The sequence below is a fragment of the Amphibalanus amphitrite genome, unplaced genomic scaffold (genome assembly GCF_019059575.1).
Source record: "Amphibalanus amphitrite isolate SeventyFive unplaced genomic scaffold, NRLGWU_Aamphi_draft 001406F_arrow, whole genome shotgun sequence".
NCBI classification, from domain to species: domain Eukaryota; kingdom Metazoa; phylum Arthropoda; class Thecostraca; order Balanomorpha; family Balanidae; genus Amphibalanus; species Amphibalanus amphitrite.
This window is the reverse complement of record NW_024882899.1, coordinates 96,623-117,355: the sequence shown is the minus strand read 5'-3', so window position 1 is coordinate 117,355 and position 20,733 is coordinate 96,623. Positions and strand designations below refer to the sequence as shown.

General features: G+C 45.5%; 2 protein-coding genes across 6 annotated transcripts in view; both read left to right on the top strand.

Moving 5' to 3' along the window:
• The window catches only part of LOC122372841 (protein spaetzle 3-like), a 30,478-nt gene extending 20,945 nt beyond the window's left edge, over positions 1–9,533 (top strand). For 2 of the 5 annotated variants that reach the window (XM_043350448.1, XM_043350447.1), the window contains exons 3-6: positions 582–1,092; positions 4,252–4,436; positions 6,418–6,543; positions 8,609–9,533. In XM_043350448.1, the coding sequence (XP_043206383.1) occupies positions 582–1,092; positions 4,252–4,436; positions 6,418–6,543; positions 8,609–8,765 (979 nt within the window). In that variant the 3' untranslated portion in view covers positions 8,766–9,533. Of the gene's footprint in view, positions 1–581; positions 1,354–4,251; positions 4,437–6,417; positions 6,544–8,608 lie in introns of all 5 variants that reach the window. The other 3 variants (XM_043350446.1, XM_043350445.1, XM_043350449.1) reach the window with 2 other exon arrangements.
• A 5,066-nt stretch (positions 9,534–14,599) lies between these two features.
• LOC122372839 lies at positions 14,600–20,226 on the top strand. The gene is made up of 6 exons (XM_043350443.1): positions 14,600–14,636; positions 16,553–16,673; positions 17,118–17,279; positions 17,880–17,973; positions 18,255–18,427; positions 18,952–20,226. The coding sequence occupies exons 2-6, from the start codon at positions 16,659–16,661 to the stop codon at positions 19,162–19,164; spliced, it is 657 nt and encodes a 218-aa protein (XP_043206378.1). The 5' UTR covers positions 14,600–14,636; positions 16,553–16,658; the 3' UTR covers positions 19,165–20,226.
• Positions 20,227–20,733: the final 507 nt, after the last annotated feature.

Here is a 20,733-nt window from a genome sequence, read left to right as displayed (position 1 = left end):
AGCTAACTCAGTCAAGTTAGACATGCTACATGAACATGAAAATAAGGGAATGACTGATTGTTTACGCTTTACACCTTATCTATTTTGAATTAAATCTTGTAACGTAGAGTTCGAGAAATACTATACGATTTAAATTTTGTAATCCGGATCATGAGTGCCAATGGAAACGTCGTCATAGACTACAAATGAGACGACTCAAACGTTGAAAATTGTGGACGAAAGGTAGGGGTTGACTGTCAAACGTTTAGTGTTTTGAAAAAAGGAACTAAAAAAAGGAACGTTTAGTGACCCAAAGTTCAGTCAAAGCGTAGGTAATGGAACAAGAAAAATGCACATGAAATACGACATACCTAGATAGAACATGCCCTTGTAACAAAAATCAGCTGTATCAAACGAAAGTCAACGTAATAAACACTTGAGTTATATTTTTCGACTAGGTGGTAGTCATTCAGATGGCCTAACCTGTTGGAACCAATTTTGTCCTAAATTCATTTATGAGTCATATCAAGTCGACCATGGTGTCTCTGTTGTATGTTTCTGTGGCCCATGCAAGTAATGATGTCGTTGTTTCTATGTTTCAGTGAGCGGATTGAATCGTTCATCGACCTCAACAAAGCGCTCACCATCAGGATGTTTGGAGAGTTTCAAGCTCCCGAGGTCAGCTTTCCGACGATCCAGGCGTTTCGTACTGTCGACTTTCCAGATTATCTACGACCCCAGGACGCCAGTGAAAATCCAGTGACGTCATCCACAGTGTCGCCAGTGACGTCAGCGCCGCGGCGGACTTCGGCGAGGCGCGATGCGAGAGAGCGGTTCGAGGCGGCGAGAGCTAGATTGCGAGCGGCGAGAGCGAAAGCGATGGCGGCGAGAGCGAGAGAGAGCGCGGCGAGAGCGAGTGCAGAGCGAAGAGCGATGACACGCGTTCAGCCGACACCAGTGGTGACGCGAACGCCCACTTTGGGAGCCGCCACCCGGCCTCCGTTCGCCGGAAATGTGTTCTTGAACGGAGGGGAGGAGCTTATAGCGGCGGCCAGCCAACCAGCGACGCGCTACCCGCTCCGTGACCTTGAGGCAACCAATCGGCAGTCAGCGGTGCGCGCGGGGTCATCGCGTCGGCGAATCAGCTCCGCGCGTCGCGCTTGTGGGCGGGGCGGGGACTGCGCGGTGGCGGTGCCATCTAGCGACAACCGCACGAGATATAAGTACACGGAACCTGAAAATCCTCTCCGGCTGCCTGAGCGGAGGCGAAGTGGGGGGCGCCCATCCTCAGCGGGCGCCCCCAATACACCCCAGGTGGCGCCCTCATCGGCGCCCTCAGCGGCGCCCTTGGCGACGCCCCCAATTTCAAAAAAGGTAAGGAGGGTTCACTTTGTCCGGCGCCCAGGTCAGCCCCGCGACACCCGCTCCTGGGGAAATTCAGACGCTAAAAGCATGGGCAAGCGCAGCCACTTCATCGGCTATTGGGTGGCGGTTTAGCGGCTGTAGTATTATGCACGGCTTAGCTGCCAGTTCAGCTTTTGTAGAGCATGCCACCAATAGAGCTTTGACATCGCAAAAGACGGACCACCCTGTACATTTGCTCTTGTTCGCGGTTTTGGTGATGCCTTGTGGCATGGTTACTCGGTAGCATGGGGACAGTCTGACTGCTATGGCAGTTGAAGGGGAGCAAAGACCTCGCGCGTATTTCGCTCCATTTCAGATGTTACTGAAGCATTGTTTTGAATTTTCCTAAAAATTCGTCGCAAACATAACGCAGCACTCAAGCTGGGTACCAAATGATGTGCATCAGGGTGTGAAAAAAGGCACAAACATAATTCAACAGCACTATTTTTCAAACCACAAAACTGGTAGCTATAAGAAATTTCGCTCGTTTTTGACAAGACGCGTTCACAAAAAAGCGAAGCCTCGCAATCCAAGGAAGGTTATGAATCAGCGCCCAACAACAGTTCCAGGAATGAAAATTTATTAGAGAAATAATTGTAATTGTGCCCGCTCCTGATCTTCTCAAAACGTGCATTGAAATCCTCCTATTTTCTAGCTCCCCTGTCTTTGAACTCGCACATGCGAATTTTCTCGATTTTTACGCTCCTTGTAGGCTTCTCCACTGCTGAAGGCGTCTGAATTCCCCGAGTTGGTTCGCGGGCTGCCCCCGACCTGGGTCACAGACAAAGTGTGCCCTCCTTTGGGGTAAAGGGCGTCAGCCAGGGCAGTGCTCCTTGGCAGTTGTCAAAGTTCAAAGTTCTCCTCTCCTGTGGCAGGGGATTCCCGTTGGAGTGTAAGGTCCCCAGAGCAAGGAACTCTCATCAAAGGTCTGTCTGCGAGCGGGCCTGGTGGCGCGATCGGTTAGGGCGTCGTCCCGAGGTGTGGGAGGTACCGGGTTCGATTCCCGGTTCCGGCGTTCCGCGGGCGTCGTCCCCGGCAGTGTCACCAGGTGTGGGGTAGGCTCTCACTTCAGTCGTAGCATGGGGAAGGGCATGGGGACCAGAACGGCGAACTCTCCTATTATTGGAACAAAAAGCGCCCGTTAGAGTGAGGTCTGAATCAAGACAAAACCTGGCCCTGAGCTTAGAAGACCTCAGATTCCACTCATTCCAGGTGTACACCTACTCTGTTGGCCTCTTTGCTTTGATCACCCAGGGAATTTATCTTTCCAGATGCAGGGACCGCCTGTAGAGCGACCTCGGTTACTAAGACGAGGATCTTCCCATAGATAGAGAATCGTGTTAGGTCAGTGTGTTCCAAGATGCTTCTGTGTCGGACTTATCACGACATTGCCAAGTCCCCTTTCTTGGAAAAAGTTTTTACTTGTGAAGCAAGATTTCTCAATGGGATTGGGTGATTTTTAGGGTAAATGTATTTCTCTCAGATTGATTTATTTCGGAGAAACACCGCTCCTTTCAGCGGAATACAAGTCTGTGGGTTTTTCAAAGGACGCAACTTTCTCTTTGCAGACTGGCCGTTCCCTTTCCTTCTTTGTGTAGCTAGAGCACCAGACTAGTTCTATCGTAAAATGGATTCTTCGCACTGCCGTCCGAAAGAGGGCTTCCCCGGTAAAACGGGGGTTTTCGCAAGGACAGTGCCCTTCCCTTTACTTTCGATAACTTGAGACATATATTGACCTGATAAAGGACAGCCAACCATATCCTTGTCCTGGGTGTTTTGTGCGCAGGCTGGTCGGGCGAAATTGTTCTCCCAAGTGGACTTTTGCCGTCAAGAAAAATGTCCAATGGAATTCAAGTACTGGACGAGCCACTGTTAGGGCCGGGGACTGGAAATGTAACAATTGGAGGAACGAAGTCTTGTCCAGCTTTCAGCTAATCACCTGCTTCGCTTTTGCTTCTTGAAGCTTCGTAAGAGGCAGTTTCAGATCGCGAATACGTGTGCTTCCATTACTGCGGGCTCTCGTTTCCTCCAAAAACTGCTGTGCTAGTTTAGACGGCTGGATGGCACTTAATTACGACTCTCCGTGATAACTGATAACGAAGTAAATAGCTGATCACTAGAGACCATTGCTAAACCATTTCATGTGCCTGAAAAAAGCTAACACCTGACATTGAAAGCAGTGCTCGCTATGGACCATCTGAACTTTTGTGAAACAAGGCAATAGTTGCCGTTTTCCTAATAAGAATTTATCTTTTCTTTTAAAATGTATGAGATACAATTGACAGATATCCAGCATGCAAATGTCAAACTCTGAGGATCTTACTATTGATAAATGACATGAATTGTAAGCCTCTTAGGAGCTATGGTGAAAACTTTTAGCTACTAGGTCTTTTTCAATGGCGAACGCTGTTTTACTTTGCGATATGCCCACTTTAACCTTTCCATGTGACTAACCCGTAAGGCCTTTGCGTCGCGATGTTTCCTAACAGTTTGTGTTAGTCTAACGGTTTTCTGATACCTATTTTCACCTAAGAGTATCAGTTTACTACAAAGCTTCCTTGAACATTTTCTTTTTTACCTAAAAATGTACATTTTGGCGTGCTTTTTAGAAATGGATTGATCGACTTCTGTCAGCAGTTCATGTTCACGCTCACGCTTGTTCATTGCTCCTTTTTCATCATATAATTTTTTACACTTATTTGCTGAAAGTAAATTGTCTTCACATACCTAGGCAACTTTCAAAATATCTTTTATGCCTATACAGTGTGTGTCCTAATAATAATTAAGCTAATAATTTAGATCATCAAAAGTAATACTACAAATTATATCGCCTTCTGTAACTAACACTTCCACCAATGGCCACCGCAGCTGCCCGCGCGCATCAAACGCTCCAGCAGTGTCTTCAACAACACAATGGAGGAAAAAGTGGAAGAGCAAGAGGAAGGACCGCCAACAGGTCATCGGAGACGTCGTCAATCCTCCCGGCGCTTCAGTGCCGCCTCAAGACAGGCGATTCCGGCGCCACCCAAGATTGACAAAGGCAGCAAACACTTGTGAGTTTTTGTGCGAGGAAAAAATGTTTTATAAGGTCATTCCAAACAAACATTAGAATCAGATGTCTTGCTTACTAGAAACACAAAAATAACTATAGAATGTCGAAAAATTCCAAAAAAAGATACGATGAAAACATTCAACGTTTTATGAATTTTTCTCAGCTTTTGTGATGTATACATGTACATATATGATATGTATACAATTATACATAGGCACCTATACCAATAGTTTCCTATATATTCTACCTCGTAAACCAAACATGTAATTATTTAGTCTTTTTCAAGCAACTTGAACTTCATGAAATGTGTTAAAGGTAGTGTGCCAGCTTTCTTGGACCGTATGGAGTTAATGGCCCAGATAAGGAGAACCGGATTTTTAGAACTTATCCATACCTTCAAAACTCATGGAAACGTCTTAAATTCTTCAAATTTTGAGTACCCCAGTGCGAAATTCGCCCCGACGGGTTGTCGGTCGTACCCCAACCACATTTCACACCACTATGAACAATAAATGCACACACTGAAATCGCTATTACCGATATGCTCATCCAATCAAGTTTCGATAAACCCGTTCATCATCATCTCCTGCGGTTTCGAACACGCCTGTTAGGTGGCTTCTGATGCTCGTCGAGGTCGGAATTTCCAAATACGCGTGGTGCGTCGGGCCGCGCGCTCTGACTTCGGCCAAGAAAAATGCGTCAGCTGATCATTGTCATTTCTGCCACTTGCGTGTGGTGAAATGGGGTCATAACTTATAAGACGGCTTTTTCATATCAATTATTTTACATAAAATCATATTTCAAACCATAAATTATGTTCGACAGCCAAATAAAAGAAACAATACCAATACGGGCTTACAGTTTAAGGCTCGACATTGTGTTGTCTACGATTAGACAGCTGATAACTCATTCCCGTACATCGTATGGTCGTAACACTATAATGACCTTTGCTTATTGTCACAAGTGCGCCGCATTCGCGATTGTTGCCCGACGCCTGTTTGCAGGTGAGCCCACTACAGTTGTTATACATATCTAAAAACCGAAAAACTTTTAGGCGAAAAAGGCACTATTCCAGGCCCATTTTTGATTTTTTTGCGATATTAGGTAAAAACAGAAGCTTCTTATCCTAGGAAAAATAAAATGGGAAATCTTTCAAAGGTGGCACACTACCTTTAAAAGTGAGAGAGTGTCAACATTTACATGCTTTTATTCATTATTGTCTTTCTCGGCTACTCAGTGGGCAGAAACATGTCCATATGTTATCTCCCTTTTTCTCCCCCGGCAGAACCCTTCTGACCATTTTATCCGTCTTTTTCTTGCTCGACAGAACCTTCTCACCATTTTTTCACCATTGAGCTCACAATTTTGTCCCACTTTGTTCTCACCCGACACTTTCCACATTTGTCACCAGTTATTCTCACCATTTTGTGTCCCTTTATTTTCCCCATTTTGTCAGCCCCTTTGTTCTCAGCTGGCAGAACCTTCTCACCATTTTATCTCCGTTTGTTCTCACCATTTTGTTTCCCTTTCCCTACCCGACAGAACGTTCTCACCATTCTTTCTCTATTCTCACTATTTTGTCACCCTTTGTTCTCACCCAACCGAACCTTCTCCCCATTTTGTCTCCCTTTGTTTTCACCATTTTGTATCCCTTTGTTCTCACCATTTTGTCTCCGCTTGTTCTCACCATTTTGTTTCTCTTTGTTCTCACCATTTTGTCTCTGTTTGTCCTCACCATTTTGTCTCCGTTTGTTCTCACCATTTTGTCTCTATTTGTTCTCACCACTTTGTCTCCGTTTGTTCTCACCCTTTTGTCTCCCTTTGTTCACATCATTTTGTCTCCCTTTGTTCTCAACACTTTGTCTCCGTTTGTTCTCACCATTTTGTCTGACTTTGTTCTCACCATTTTGTCTCCGTTTGTTCTCACCATTTTGTCTCCCTTTGTTCTCACCATTTTGTCTCCGTTTGTTCTCACCTGACAGAGTGGACAGCTGTGAATCTCGGATCGAGATCACGACTCCGTTCTGGGCGGCCAACTCTGCGGGGGAGATCAGAGCCATCGTCAACACCAAACATTTCCCACAGGCGATACACCAGGAGATATGCAAGTAAGTGACGTCACCATGGTGGTCGGGAGTGAGGTAGTTGGTATTGGAAGTGACGTCACTGGTGGTCGGGAGTGAGGTATAGCTGGTATTGGAAGTGACGTCATTGGGGAGTGAGAAATTTTTTGGCTAGTGAGAGTGACGCCATTGGGTACTGAGAGTGACGCCATTGGGTAGGAAGAGTGACGATATTGGCTAGTGAGGGTGACGTCATTTGGTACGTACATACTGAGAGTGACGTTATTGGGTGAGAAGGGGTAATGTGAGGTCACATAGGCCGTTTGGATACTATGTAGATTGGGTTTGATGGTGCCAAGTTTGTCGCCGTTTCAGTCATGATCAATTTCGCTGCATTCGAAACTGTCTCTCATATCACTTTTGAAGGCTACTCCTACTAGCCAAAGGAGATGTCAGCTATCAGCAATTACAGTCAATGATTGGCAAATTACACTGCAAATTATCCTAAAATTACTCGAGACTCGCTTAAAATGTAAAAAAGCAGCGTCTAGCATGGGCAATGTTAGTAACGGTACCGCTACAGCCGCGGTAACAAGGCAGTTCAGAGGTGCTACCTCTTGCAAGAACCCGTAAAAATATCCCACAAAGCGAATTCTGCACGCTGCAGACATTCCCACCGTATTTCAAAATTCCTCACTAAGATGAATTCTCACAGTACAGGAAAATTTGTGGAATTTGTGACAACATCGTGGGACGCGGCAATGTGCTAGGCGCTACCGCTCAGCTTTTGCTAAGACTCTAAAGCCTGCCGCTCTTGTAAGTGCTGGGTACATGCTTCCATCGGGCCGCAAAATCGACTCATAATGTTGCAGCGTGGTATTGCTAAACGTTTGCTCCTAAGACTACTCTTTAGTAGGAATTCGCCACTTGTTTCTATTTCTGCTGAGATAGTCAGTTGACCCATAGCTGCAGCGTGTCATAAGATATTGCAAAACGCTTGCTGTGAAGACCTCCCTTGGGTTGAGACTAGAGATCTAGGGCCTTGCTAGAGATAGTCTGATACCAAAATAACCAATGGAATCATAGAGTGCAGCGCTCTAGGTATATCAAGGACATTGCCAACGTTTTTCCAAAAGGCTACTCTTGAATAGAAGCTCGCGACATATTTCTAGGTTTCATTGGACTGCCCAATCGGCTCATGTTCGTAACGCGATATAAAACTTCGAAAGACACCCACGAACGTGGGTGTCTTTCGAACATATCACGCTCGTGACATACCTATTTTCACCATGAATGTAAATCTACTCATAACAACAATCGCATGATCAAAATACTGCCGTTGAATGGAAACTGGAGACATTATAGCATACCGAGACGGTCAATAGCAGCCCTTAATTACAACGTGGTAGAAAATGTTACAAAACGCCTGCTCCAAGCGGACTGCCCTTGAGGTGAGGCTGGCGACACCGGCTCGCTGTAAGCCGGCCAATATTCTCTCGCAGTACGGCAGACCTACCCGTTACGGCGTCGCTGAGCCGATTTGAGGGATTTGCTCCCCGTACCCAGCACGGCGGCTTAGAGACTGGCCAGGGACGGCTCCCGCAGCAGAGGGAGGGGGAGTGGGGAGGAGGTACGAGTGGGGAGGGTTCAGGGGAGTGGGGAGGAGTAAGGGGAGGGGATTTCCAGTTTCTGAGCGTTCCTGGTGACACAGAGCTACGGCTGAGAAAATAGCACGATAGTTTGCAGACTTCGCGATGTCGTCAGTTTGGCTCGGATCAAACTCATCGAGCCAGAAATGTCGAGTTAGTGGCTGGGACTGTGGCGTAGCCGACTTATCTGGCCTACATCGCTTGTGCTTCTGTTTTTAGCATATATGCTTGTCCATCTGTCTGTATTCATGTACAATGTTTGTTTATCCGTCTGCCTGATTCTCTCTTTCCCTTCTCTTTTTCTTTCTTTCTCTCTCTCTCTCTCTCTCTCTCTCTCTCTCTCTCTCTCTCTCTCTCTCTCTCTCTCTCTCTCTCTCTCTCTCTCTCTCTCTCTCTCTCTCTCTCTCTCCCTACGTAATGAAATATATCACTAACTCATGATCTCTCTCTTTCTCCTACAGGGGCACAAAAACCAGCAGGTGCTCAGGAGACTGCACGTGCGAGCAAAAATACACCTATCACCGCCTGCTAGCCTATGATCCAGAAAATGATTGTAAAGGAATTTTCATAGACTGGTTTCTGTTTCCATCCTGCTGTGCGTGCCGGTGTCCGCCATAAGGGTGACATTTAGTGGGAAGTGTACGAGAATTTGCCCTTAGCGTATAATGGTGATGTTTAGTGTTGTGCTTACCGGAGATCGTCTCTATGGACTGGTTTCTGTTTTCATCATGCTGCGCATATGATGTTTGGCGTAAGGGTGATAATCACTGACAAGTCTACCAGAGATCACCCTTGTCGCCTGACGACATTCATCAAGTATTGAATACGAAAGACTGACATGGAAGGCTAGTAGGCTGCTACTGCGATGTCCACCATACGAGCCATATATAGTGGCAACTCTACCAGAGATCGGCCTTATTGGATAAGGCCGATGTTTAGTGTTGAGACGACGACAGATCGCCTTTATAGACTCCTGCATACCCGATCTGCTGCATGTGCTGCGATCTGCCGTAAAGGCGATTATCAACGTTAATTGCTACAGGATTGACCTTTATAGACAGCGACCTTCGAAAGTGACATTAGTGACAGAACATAATGAATTGTGTTCAAGTATGTAACGATGCTAATAAGAAGCACTGAATGTCAAGGACGTTAGTGGAAAACTGATTTGCCCGACGGTGATGCTTGTGGAAACGAACGATAATTTGTGAAAACGAACGAGGTTGCGAGGGTTGAAACACGAAAATCAACGTGTTTTGAAGCATATGAACGGTGAACGTGTACGCTTCAAAGCATATTTCAAACGAACATTTAACCCGCGCCCCACTGGGGGGGGGGGGCTATTTATAGCCCCCCTCCCGTTTTTCTGCAATAACTTCCAAACGGCTTGACGTATCGACGCCAAACTTTCAGTACCTTCGGCTGCATCAATTTGACACCTTGTGTCAAAATTTGAACTTCGTACCTACCATAGGTCGGCCGGAAATGACGTCAGAATGACGTCATGTTCGGCCGATTTCGACGCAAAACATTGAACCACGGCAATCGCTCCCAAGAGCTCAGTTTTTAAGCTAGATCCAATTTCTTTACATGAGAGGACTCAGAATAGACTGCGCTATCAAACTGCTATCTCGGATTTTCGAAATTTTGAAAATTTTGAAAAATTTATAATAAAATTCAAAATTTATATTTTTACATTTTTTTCAAAAAGTTTTTGACTTTTCAAAAAAAAAACGGAATATATGTGATAGAACGCATTATTATGACTAACTCTAGCAAGTTTTAGCTAAATATCTTCAAAAATGGCCAAGTTATACGCATTATTGCAAAAAATTAACAATTATTCATTTTTCAAATCAACCTTTCAGCACGAATTTCACATCGTACGCCAATATAAATAGCACCATCGTGTTCCTGAGCTCAAACTGCATCCAATAGACACCCTTTTTGTTAAAAAATTTCAATTTCAAAATTTGACCTTTTTTGACCTGAAAGTGACCTGACCTAAGCTAAATTCGACTCAAAATGACCTCGAATGACACAGACGACATCAAATTCGAAATGTTTGGCCTAAATGGACCATAAAACATGTGTCACGTGACCGACGGATGATATAATATTTTCGTGACCTGTGATGACCTGACCTTGACCTGAAAATCAAAGTACAAGTTTGGTACCCTCAGAGTATCTAGAGCATCTGTTCACGAGTGTGTGAACCAAAAATGAGCCTGATCTGACTTGTAAGACGGCGGCCAGAGCCCAAAACGTGAAGAAGCCAAAATGCTAATAGTTTTTACTTTGACCTGACCTGTGACGTCATCGGTGACATCGAGGTCAATGAAATTAAGTTTCGCTCGACAGTTTTTCCGGGGCTATCAGACGCCGTTTGAATTTTGGCGATCGGCCCAGTAGTTTCGGAGTTAGGAGGGGGGGCTATGAATAGCCCCCCCCCCCCAGTAGGGCGTGTTATACGCAGACCCCAGTGGGGCGCGGGTTAACGACAATATGAACAGTGAATTGGTACTGAATTCATAAGAGTAAGTGCAGAAACGGATTTTGTGCTTATTCGCAATGGCTTTTGCATTCCTACGGGTGCCGGTTGCCTATAAATGTGTTTTTTTTTTACAACATTGTATGATTTTCCGTATGCTTGCTGATGCGACATTGTGCGATATCCTGTCGATATGACGTCTTTTCAGTTTTTACTGTACTTTTAAAACAACTTCTTTGCTGAATATCATCTGCATGATGCAAAAATTGAGCACCATTCTAGGGTGGGACACTACATCGAATGTGATATAGTTGAGTGTCACTGGTGTCAGATTAAACGCAGTGTCAGAAGAGTGTCATCTGAGTGTCCTTGGTGCCAGACTAAATTGGGTGTTACATGCGTTGTTTGAAAGTATTTGATGCAGTGCTGTCAGAGATGCATGTATCTGCGTGTCGACTGTCGAGTGCGCTAGTGGTCTGTGTTACTACCGCAGAACACAGTTGGGATCGTGTGGCATTGTGCTTGACCGCCACTAGCGGGCCCTGGCGGCCGACTTGCGAATCAATAGTTCTGAATTTCATCACCAGAGGGCTGAGTGTGCTGGCTATGGTTTTGTAGGCTGACGCAGAACTGGGCCAGCAAGTTGATGACGTCACAGGTTCTATAAATATACCCTGTTGACACGTGTCGCCGCTAACGGCTTTTTACTGAAATATGTGTAAAAAGACGTACACGAGTGTGTTTATCAGAGGTTTGTCAGCCAGTCTATTTTTGGTGGCATCGGTCAGGGCTCTGAAACACCATAATTAGTTCACTGTCCTGGCTTGAATCAAAATCAAATGAATCAAATTGAAAAGGAGAAAAATATCCGTCACCAGACCTAGCTGCTTTGTAGAAGGCATACAAGTTGGATTTAGTAAACACATCGAAGGTGGCGGTTATGTTGAGAAACAAAAAAGTTGGACCTAAATTCCAATTAGCCTAAAAGCTGTGGACAGAACCCCACTACATGGACATCGATGATTTAGTAAGCTACGATAATTGTTTGGCCAATAATAGGTAGTCTATACAGCTCCCATCTTCCCAAAATCTAAGAATGGACTGTCGACCTCAGTCGTGACAAGTCCGTAGTTTCTAGAGGGCGCCCCTCCCTTCCCCTACCCAGGTCTACCGCCCCCCCCCCCCCCCGCTAAGGTCGAGTCGATATACCCCATCGACCGCCCTAGCTCGACACACCTGGTTGGCACGCGATCCGAGCTGCACGGCTGGCCGGACCCGGGTGGTTTATGAAGTCGGATGGCGGAGGGGTGTATCACGACAGGGTGTTGTATGTTGTGGGCTGGTGGAGTTGGAATTCACAACGGTTGCAGTCATAGTTTTAGAGTCACAGTTAAATTTACAGGAGTCGGAGTCACTGGAGTCACAGTTTCACAGTCACAAGAGCCACAGTCATGAGTTTAGGTCACAGTTTCAGAGTCACAGAGTAGGCGCCACATTCACATCAGTCATCATCTTATAAAGATACAAGTGCCTACGGGACAATATTTGGTAGAGGTATAATCGTCATGAAAAAGTCAACAATATTTGCCCTTGACCATTTGTAAGAGACATGCTAGCCCGCGCCGTGCTGGTGGCCTGAACTTTCCGCCGAGTGCTGGGGGGGGGGCGTTTTCACGCCCCCCTCCCCGTCTAACTCGGCTCCTGGGCCACGTAGCGACACGCGGTAAGCGGCAATCGAAAGAGCGTCAAAAATAAGGACGAAAACACTTCGGTCATTTTTTGGGTCAGGTCAAAGGTCAGGTCACCAGAGGTCACCAAAGGTAAAATGTTGACTATTTCAACATTTTGGAAACTGCCAACGGCTATCTCGGGAACCGATAGAGCTACAGCGCCGCGGAAAAGCGCATTCGATAGCCCTTTTACAGACCTTTCTGAGTAATGTTCTCAGATTTGACCTCAGGTCAACGGTTTAGCCTCTAGAGGGCAAAAACTCCAAAAATAGCCGTTTTTACGAAAAACGTTTTTTCGTCAATAACTTTTGACTCATAAGCGCCATGACATTACTTTTGCCAGCATCGTGTTCCTCTTGTCGAGACGCGTCGAATGAACTATTTGTTGACCTTGAAAGGTCATTTTGAAAATTTGACCTCAGGTCAAGGTCATGACCTGACCGAAAAGGGTCATGTTGCATATCAGTCGATCCGTATCGTCGAGCTGAACACATCTGACGTGTTTTCACCGCTCTAGCACGTCTCTATCAAAAGTTATAGCCAAAAAACTGCTGGCGACCGTTCATGACCTGAGATGACCTCAGGGGCACACAGAGGGGTCACAGGTGCATTTTTCCTATTCAGTGTGTCATGTTTACCTATGAACCGATGTTTGAGAGCGTTTTGAACGATATTCGTCCAAAAGAGGCGCATTTCAATTTTCTCCCATTGACTTATAATGGAGAGGTCGCAAAATTGACCTGACCTTAGGTCACAGATATCAAAAATCCGAGATACACATTTTATACATACTGTTACTCATATCAATCGCTGAAAGTTTCAAAGTGATCGTTCAGTCGGTGTAGCTATAGCGAGCCTTTGAACTTTTTCTGAGGTAAGGTCACTTGACGTGACCTGGTGACCTGACCTTGAACGGCCTAGGTCTGAAATTTTCACAACATGTGCGGAAATGATGTAGGAACACGTGTACCAAAAACGGCGGCGCTGCGCGCCGCCGTTTTTGAGATATTCGCGAAAAACCTGAGGGGGGGCGTAAAAACGCCCCCCCCCCAGCACGGCGCGGGCTAGAGAGACGAAAACACTTAGAAATGTGTTCATTTCAATAAAGGACAGCATTACTGATGCAAACAATATGCCTGATTAGGCGGTTCCATATTACATATCAAATAAGAATTTGTCACATATACAAGCTAAACATAATCCTACTATGCTAAAATATTTTATAGATTTGTGACCAGCCCATTCCAAAATCCACGTCCGTTTTAGGTTAGTAGACCAGCCTTGGCTCAATCCCTGTTGGATCAATATCCTCAGGGCAACGGCGTCATAACATTACCAACTGCACGACGAAAGATTTACTCAATCCCAGCTGCAGTGCACTAGCCAAGCTTTGTGTTGCTAGCACTAGCCAAGCTATAGTGTGTTGATGATGATTTGATGTGACGGGGCGCACTAGCAATGGGACTTTATCGCAAGCTATGTGTTGTCTGCGACATGGATTGTGTTAAAACCTAATACAAACGAAGTAAAAAGACAAACAAGATACATGACAACACACGCTGATTATTATAGCAGCATTCAAATGGCTGATCCGAATGGCCTGATAAGCTAACGATCCTGTCGAGACGCAACTTTCCCCGCAACTGTACTGTCCGAAGCTTGCGTTTTGCACCTGTCGTTAGAGCTTGTCCCTGCAACTGCTCGCGTATATCTGTACAATTCTTTAAACATTGGTCGGTGATTTTCGCCCGAAGCTATTGTCCGCATTTTACCACACATGCAGGCCTTATCTTATTTACTCCGTGAATATGACAGCACTTGCTCAAGTACAGCTACTTGGAACAGCTATGAAATACTTGTACGTCTATGAAATACTTGTACGTCTTGTACGTCTAAATACAGAATTCCGCTGTGAAATAAACGGCAATTGAGTGCAAAATGCATTTCTACGCATTCTAGCTCAGCGTAGTCCAACATTCCAAAAATTCATTTCACTCAGTCATATTTGCATTTGCCAGTAGTGGTAGCATCATGCATTTTACCAAATGCCGTGCAAAGGAAGTACGGCACATTATACACGTAAACTTGGGCCTGCCTGCGGCCCAATCCTGGTCCCTTCGATGCCGTCTCTGTGTTTTGGCAGGGGTTGCCTGGTCACCGCTTATTGCCCCGACGGTAAAGCACCGGTTAGGCCCAGCGGTGGGTATCGGTTCAGTGCATGTAGTGGTCACTGGAGGGGTAGGGAGAGTCTGGTGGAGTAGTGAGGAGGTGAGTTGCATGGGCGAGAAGGTATATTAGAGGGGTAATGCGGTCGGGTGGACGGATAAAAGGGTTAGATAGGGGAGTGAGGAGGCTTATTAGAGGGTGAGAGGGTCGGATAAAGGAGTGAGAAGGTACATTAGAGGGATGATGTCTGCCACAGCGGTGAAAGGGTCTGGTAGAAGGGTAAGAAAATATGCAAGAGGCGTGAGGTCTGTCACAGGAATGAGAAGGTATATTAGAAGGGTGAGAAGGTCTGTCACAGGGTTAAGAGGGTCGAGTAGAAGGGTGAGATGGCCTGGTAGAGGGGTGAGGAGGTATGTCACAGAAGTGAGTGAGAAGGTTTGTTAGAGGGGTGAGAGGGGCGGATAGAGGGGTGAAAAGGTGTATTAGAAGGGTGAGAAGGTGTGTCAGAGGGATGAGAAGGTCTGGTAAAGGGGCATGAAATTCGAATGAGGGAGAGAGAACGTATGTTAGAGGGAAGAAAAGTCAGAGGGGCTAAAGGAACGGTAGGGGAGAGCGGGGAGAGTTGTATCATGTCCAAGTTGTATCAGGGCGAATTGTGCCAAACTTATCCAATAGATAGCGCTCGTGACACGACCAGCCGACGAGGTTTTCCGGGCGCCATCTTTCCCTGTTCTGTCGTGTGGCTGGGTGGACGCGTCTCGGGGTGAGAGCCGATTTTATGTTTTTTTAATGTCATTCTAAAAAAATGAGTTGCAAGAAAATGTGTGTTTTGGGCATTTAGATGTGCACGAATTTGAAAGATCTCCGTAGCGGTGGTGAGGGTAGGTTCTAAGGCTGCGTGAGTGAAAATGGATTTCTCCAGCTGTCCGCTGTTTTTGAGCACGAGGATGTTTTTTCCAAGATGGCGCCGAGGTACATGTTGTATCAGAGCCGGGTGGGGTATGTTGTAACATGTATGTATGTATGGGCATGTTGCTTTTGATCGCGAAAGCTAAGCCTTGTCTCGCGTTTGTAGGTAGCTAGTCAATACTCGTTCCATTTCGGCACAATGTGTTGGCTTCTTTGCTCTTAACGGGCCACTTTTGCATCTAGTCTGTTGATGTTTCGTTCGTTTCGATGTTTCGTTCGGATTGCATTGACCTATGTTTGGTCTAATAAAAGTGAAGCCTTTGATTGAGCATATACATTGTATTAGCCCCATTTAATGTTGTTATGCTCAAAACCAGTAGCAAGCACACTCCCTGAAACGTGAAATACCTAGTGATACAAATTACCCCACCATGTATATACAACTCACCCAAGCCATGGGGCAAGTTGTATCAAAAACATTGCTCTATTCGGCAGACCGTAGAAGAAAAACTGGTAGAGGTAGCGGAAAAGTTACTTTGCACAAAAAAGCAGAAGAATCAAGGAAGGAGATAGTATGGAAATAATGAGTTTATCACGGATAGTTACGAGGTTATGGGTCTCGGAGTAAAAACTGATACAACCCACCCCACTCTCCCCTAACCACTACTCACTAGTCCATAAATATAGGGGTAAAGGGGGTTTGTTTAGGCAGTGAGCTGATCTATACGGGCGGCAAAACGTGGGAACATATATTTTAGGAGAGATTCTGTTACAGGGGTCAAGAGGTATGCTACAGGAGTGAGAGCGTATGCGTGCTACAGGGAAGAAGATATCCTAGAGGGGTGTAAGGGTCAGTTAGAGCTCATGAGAGTGCATGATTGTTACTGCGTGAACAGATTTGTAAGGGAGTAAAGGGAGAAGAATTGAAGGATCTTTTAGAGGGATTATGTTATAGTACTAGTGAGCCAGAACTATTTCAGAGCTAAAAGGATCTGTATGGTGCGGGTGAGGCCTGTGAGATGAGCTGGGTGGTGTTTTGGTCACAGCCGGTCTTGTGAGACTTATAGAACTGCAAAATGCCAATTATAGCGGATGTCCTGTGTGTACAGTGAGCAGCGTCAAAGGAAGGACTTGTCCTCGAGACCACTCATATTACGGGTTAAACAATATCTGCATCTGCTTCAACAGGACTTGGAGCTTCTGTAACCCGCCGGCATGTCTTCAGATAAGGTGAGATTGCAATTTTTTGTCGTGTCATGTGTCAACTACCTGGACCTTGGCAGTTGGCATACACCCATTCATTACAGCTAGGATGATAGTACCTATTTTTTGTATAATTTAGTCGGTAATGGTGCTTTTGATTTGAAATTAAGCTCTGACCAATTGAGGTTTCTGCATAGCTAACTAAGTGAAAATGACATACGATGGAACATCATTTACAACGAGGAAACGATATTGCAGAAACCTTGTAACCCATTCATTCGAAATAATGCTAACAAACATTTATTCATTCATAATGTCGTTTCAATATCATCAGCGAATGTGAACGGAGCTCACGCGGATAAGTGCTAATCAAAATTATTATATTTGGCATAGTTAAAACATTTTCAAACGATATTTTTGATGACGTCACAGGTTCCTACCAATCACATTGCGTGTTTCGTTTCTCCTCAGGTGATTTTAGCCTATGGCCTATCGGCGCTGGCCTGTCTGCTAGCGATAATGTGGCAGTCTGAATGCGACCCACGAGATATGGCAGCCCACGATTACGCCAAATTCAAAATGAAGCCGCACAAAATGATGGAATATGTTAGCAAGCCGACCATGCTAAGTACGGTGAGTAAAGAAACAGTTTGGCCAGATTTGTTCTCTAAGGAAAGACTGCTTAACATTTTAGGTTAATATGAGTTATTACGCCGTGATTGTATTGACTTTTGCGTTCTTTGGAGGTTGTGAAGTAATTTTTTTTTGTGTAGAAGTGACCACTCGATGTAGTATGCAGGTTTTTGTTGTGAAACAAACGTATTTCTGTGAAATTCAACAATTTAGTTTAGAGATGTTGGTCGCATACCTATGCTCTAAATTATGCTATATTTTAGCCATTTACGTAATGACGAAGCTCTTAGTTACCTGAGTGATAAATGGTCACAGTTGTTCCAGTGTCTCACAATCTGCTCTCTGATTGGTTGCCGCTGTCCAGTGTCTCACAATCTGCTCTCTGATTGGTGGCCGCTGTCTCAGTGTCCCACAATCTGCTTTCTTATTGGTTGCCGCTACCCCATTGTGTCACAATCTGCTCTCTGATTGGCTCCCACTGTCCGGTGTCTCACAATCTGCTATCTGATTGGCCGCCGCTGTCCAGTGTCTCACAATCTTCCCTCTGATTGGCTGCCGCTGTCCCAGTGTCTCACAATCTGCTCTCTGATTGGTTCTCAGTGGTTCCAGTGGATCCGCGACATCCGTCCCACCGGCCCCCGGTTCATGACGCCCGGAAAAACGTTCCTGGGAGAATTTAACGTTGGTCCTCTCGGTAAGAACACGCCATTTTTGTCTACGTCTTATCCTTTGCATTTATTCTACTTCTAACTTGTTTTCCAAATCAAGCTAATCAAGCTAATCTAGCAAACCAAGAAGTGCAGATAAAAGTATATAACTCCTCTCATAAATCCATTTGTAAGTAGGCAAAAAGCATGTAACCTATTTCTTATGACTCCAGAATAATTCCTTACAAGCTTATATAACTACAAGTACCTATCCAGCGTATCAATATTTTCTACCAACACCTCCCTGATATCTCCCGTCTTTTTCTAGGACCCTACTACATCCTTCTAAACGTCACCGACTACGTCCCCGGTAAGGTTTTGGCGATGGACGCAGATAGCTGGCTGCGCCCCCAGCTCCGAATTGAAGTGGAGGACCTCAAGGATGACGGGTGTACCCTGCACCTGAATATGGTGTTCAACAGGACTTCGGTGCTGTTTCAGGTGAGATGGAGGGTGTCGGTTTGTCACTTTGTGTCACTTTGTACCGTGTTGTGTCACTTTGTGTCACTTTGTGTCACTTTGTGTCACTTTGTGTCACTTTGTGTCATTTTGTGTCATTTTGTATCATTTTGTGTCTAGATGTTAGGATTGGTTGATGTCAGAATGACAAAGTCTTAGCGTGTTAGCATTTATACATGCATACATGCAATTCATGTGAAAGATCATTTAATTTTCTCTTCTACCCGCTACTCACACTTTCCCGAGTAAACTTTTGCTTAGGTACCAAGGTACTACATAACCTGAGCCTGCAGATAGGCATAACAAATCATTTTAGTCACGTGACCTCCCACATCATTTCCCACAGTACACTATCGGCTGGATGGGAAGTCACATGACCCACAACAAGCTCCAGTCACGTGACCTCCCACCCTCTCTCCCCCACAGTACACTATTGGCTGGATGGGAAGTCACATGACCCACAACAAGCTCCAGTCACGTGACCTCCCACCCTCTCTCCCCCACAGTACACCATCGGCTGGATGGGAAGTCACATGACCCACAACCAGTTCCGGCACGCCCTCTTTATGCTGCGTATGATGATCCACCCTGAGGCTGAAGATCACCATGACATCCATCCAGATGACCTACATCATGAGCTTGATCTCAGTCACCTGGAAGAGATGGAGGACGTCGAAGTGGGGGAGGAGGTCAGACTTCCTCTCAGTGGAAAGCAGTGATGAAGAGTGAAGTGGTGGACTAAGATGCTGGACGTTTGCCGGAGGGATTCGATGTTACGGAGGTGTGTTTGATTGATATTATAAGTGGTTGAGATGGTTTAGAGCAGGCCTACGGGGCCGATAGATTTTCGGTGTCTTCGACTTTGACTCCGATTCCTGCTTTTGAAAAACCGACTCTGACTCCGACTCCGGGTAGAACTGTTGTCTCCCACCGACTCAAACTCCGACTCCGACTCCAGAAACCTGGCAGGGCTGCAGAGGTGATGGATATTCGGATGACTCCGACTCCGATTTCCAAAAAAAAGATTCCGACTACGGATCATTTCGACGACTCCGACCATTTCCGACTCCGACTACGCAGCCCTGGTTCATAGGCTTTTGAGAGAGACTTTGCAGAGATGTCGTGGAGAAATATGGTGGAGATATGTTAGAAAGATGATCGAACTGATTCAATCATGCTGGAAATGTCTAAGAGAAGTGGCGGAAGAGTGTCTGATTGAGGATAGATGCTGTAGAGATATTGGTACTGGTTGAAATGGTTAGGGGCTGGTAGAGAAATGATGGATATTTGGTGGAGAAACGGTAGATATTTGGTGGAGAAATGGTCGATATTTGATGGAGAAATGGTCGATATTTGGTGGAGAGATGTGATGGAGACTGGAGATATGTTAGACAGGTGTTGTAAAAAGTTGAAATATTTAGGGAAGGTGGTTGGAGGAGGATGAAGGAGTGACAGATGGTCCTACGGAACATGTTCTGGGATGACGTTGGAGATGGTTTAGGGAGATACGAGAGGGACGCTAGGTTAGCTTGTCTCCGCAGAGCACGGTAGACGGTAGTGATTGCATTTGGAAATATTTTAGGGATATGACGGCGTAATGAGAATTTGATGAGATGTTAGAAAAAACATGCAATCAACATGTTGGAAAAATGTTGATTATCTCCCTGGTGGCGATAGGGATAAGTCACATATACACTTTGATTGGTGACAATGGGTGAAAAGTAAATTGCCTTGACGCTTTGAGGGCCCGCGTGTTGAGCTTAGCAGTTTCGTGATTGGATTTAGGTATTGAATTGAAAAGCGTGTAATTGATTGTTGATTGCAGTGATGTGTGAGTGTTGCGGTGAAATGTACCTACTACCTACTTGTCGTACCTAAGTTTAGTGATCGAAACCTTCTTTAGAGTGAGTGCGGTGACTTGAGGGCAAAATACAATCAAATTGATAATGTAGAAGAATTTGCCATAGTGGGAAATGAACAAGAAGGAGCCTAAGCGTCGCTGTAAGCTGCCATGGTGCCCGCTGCCTACACTGGCGCTGGAATCGCGGTCTCTTAGATGACTCCCTGCGTTGCACTAGGTCCACTTCAGGATTTTCACCATTACGCCCCGTTGTATAGCGCAAATAACGAGGAAATTTTAGTATAGAAGAGACTCACTTCGGGATTCACCACGCTCATAAGGCCGCGTTCCCACTACGACCGTTCAACATCGTAAATTGCAAGAACGGGAGCAAACGGACGAGATCGTTGATCTAGAGACTTTTCTAAAAAAGTTGAACACTTCCCTA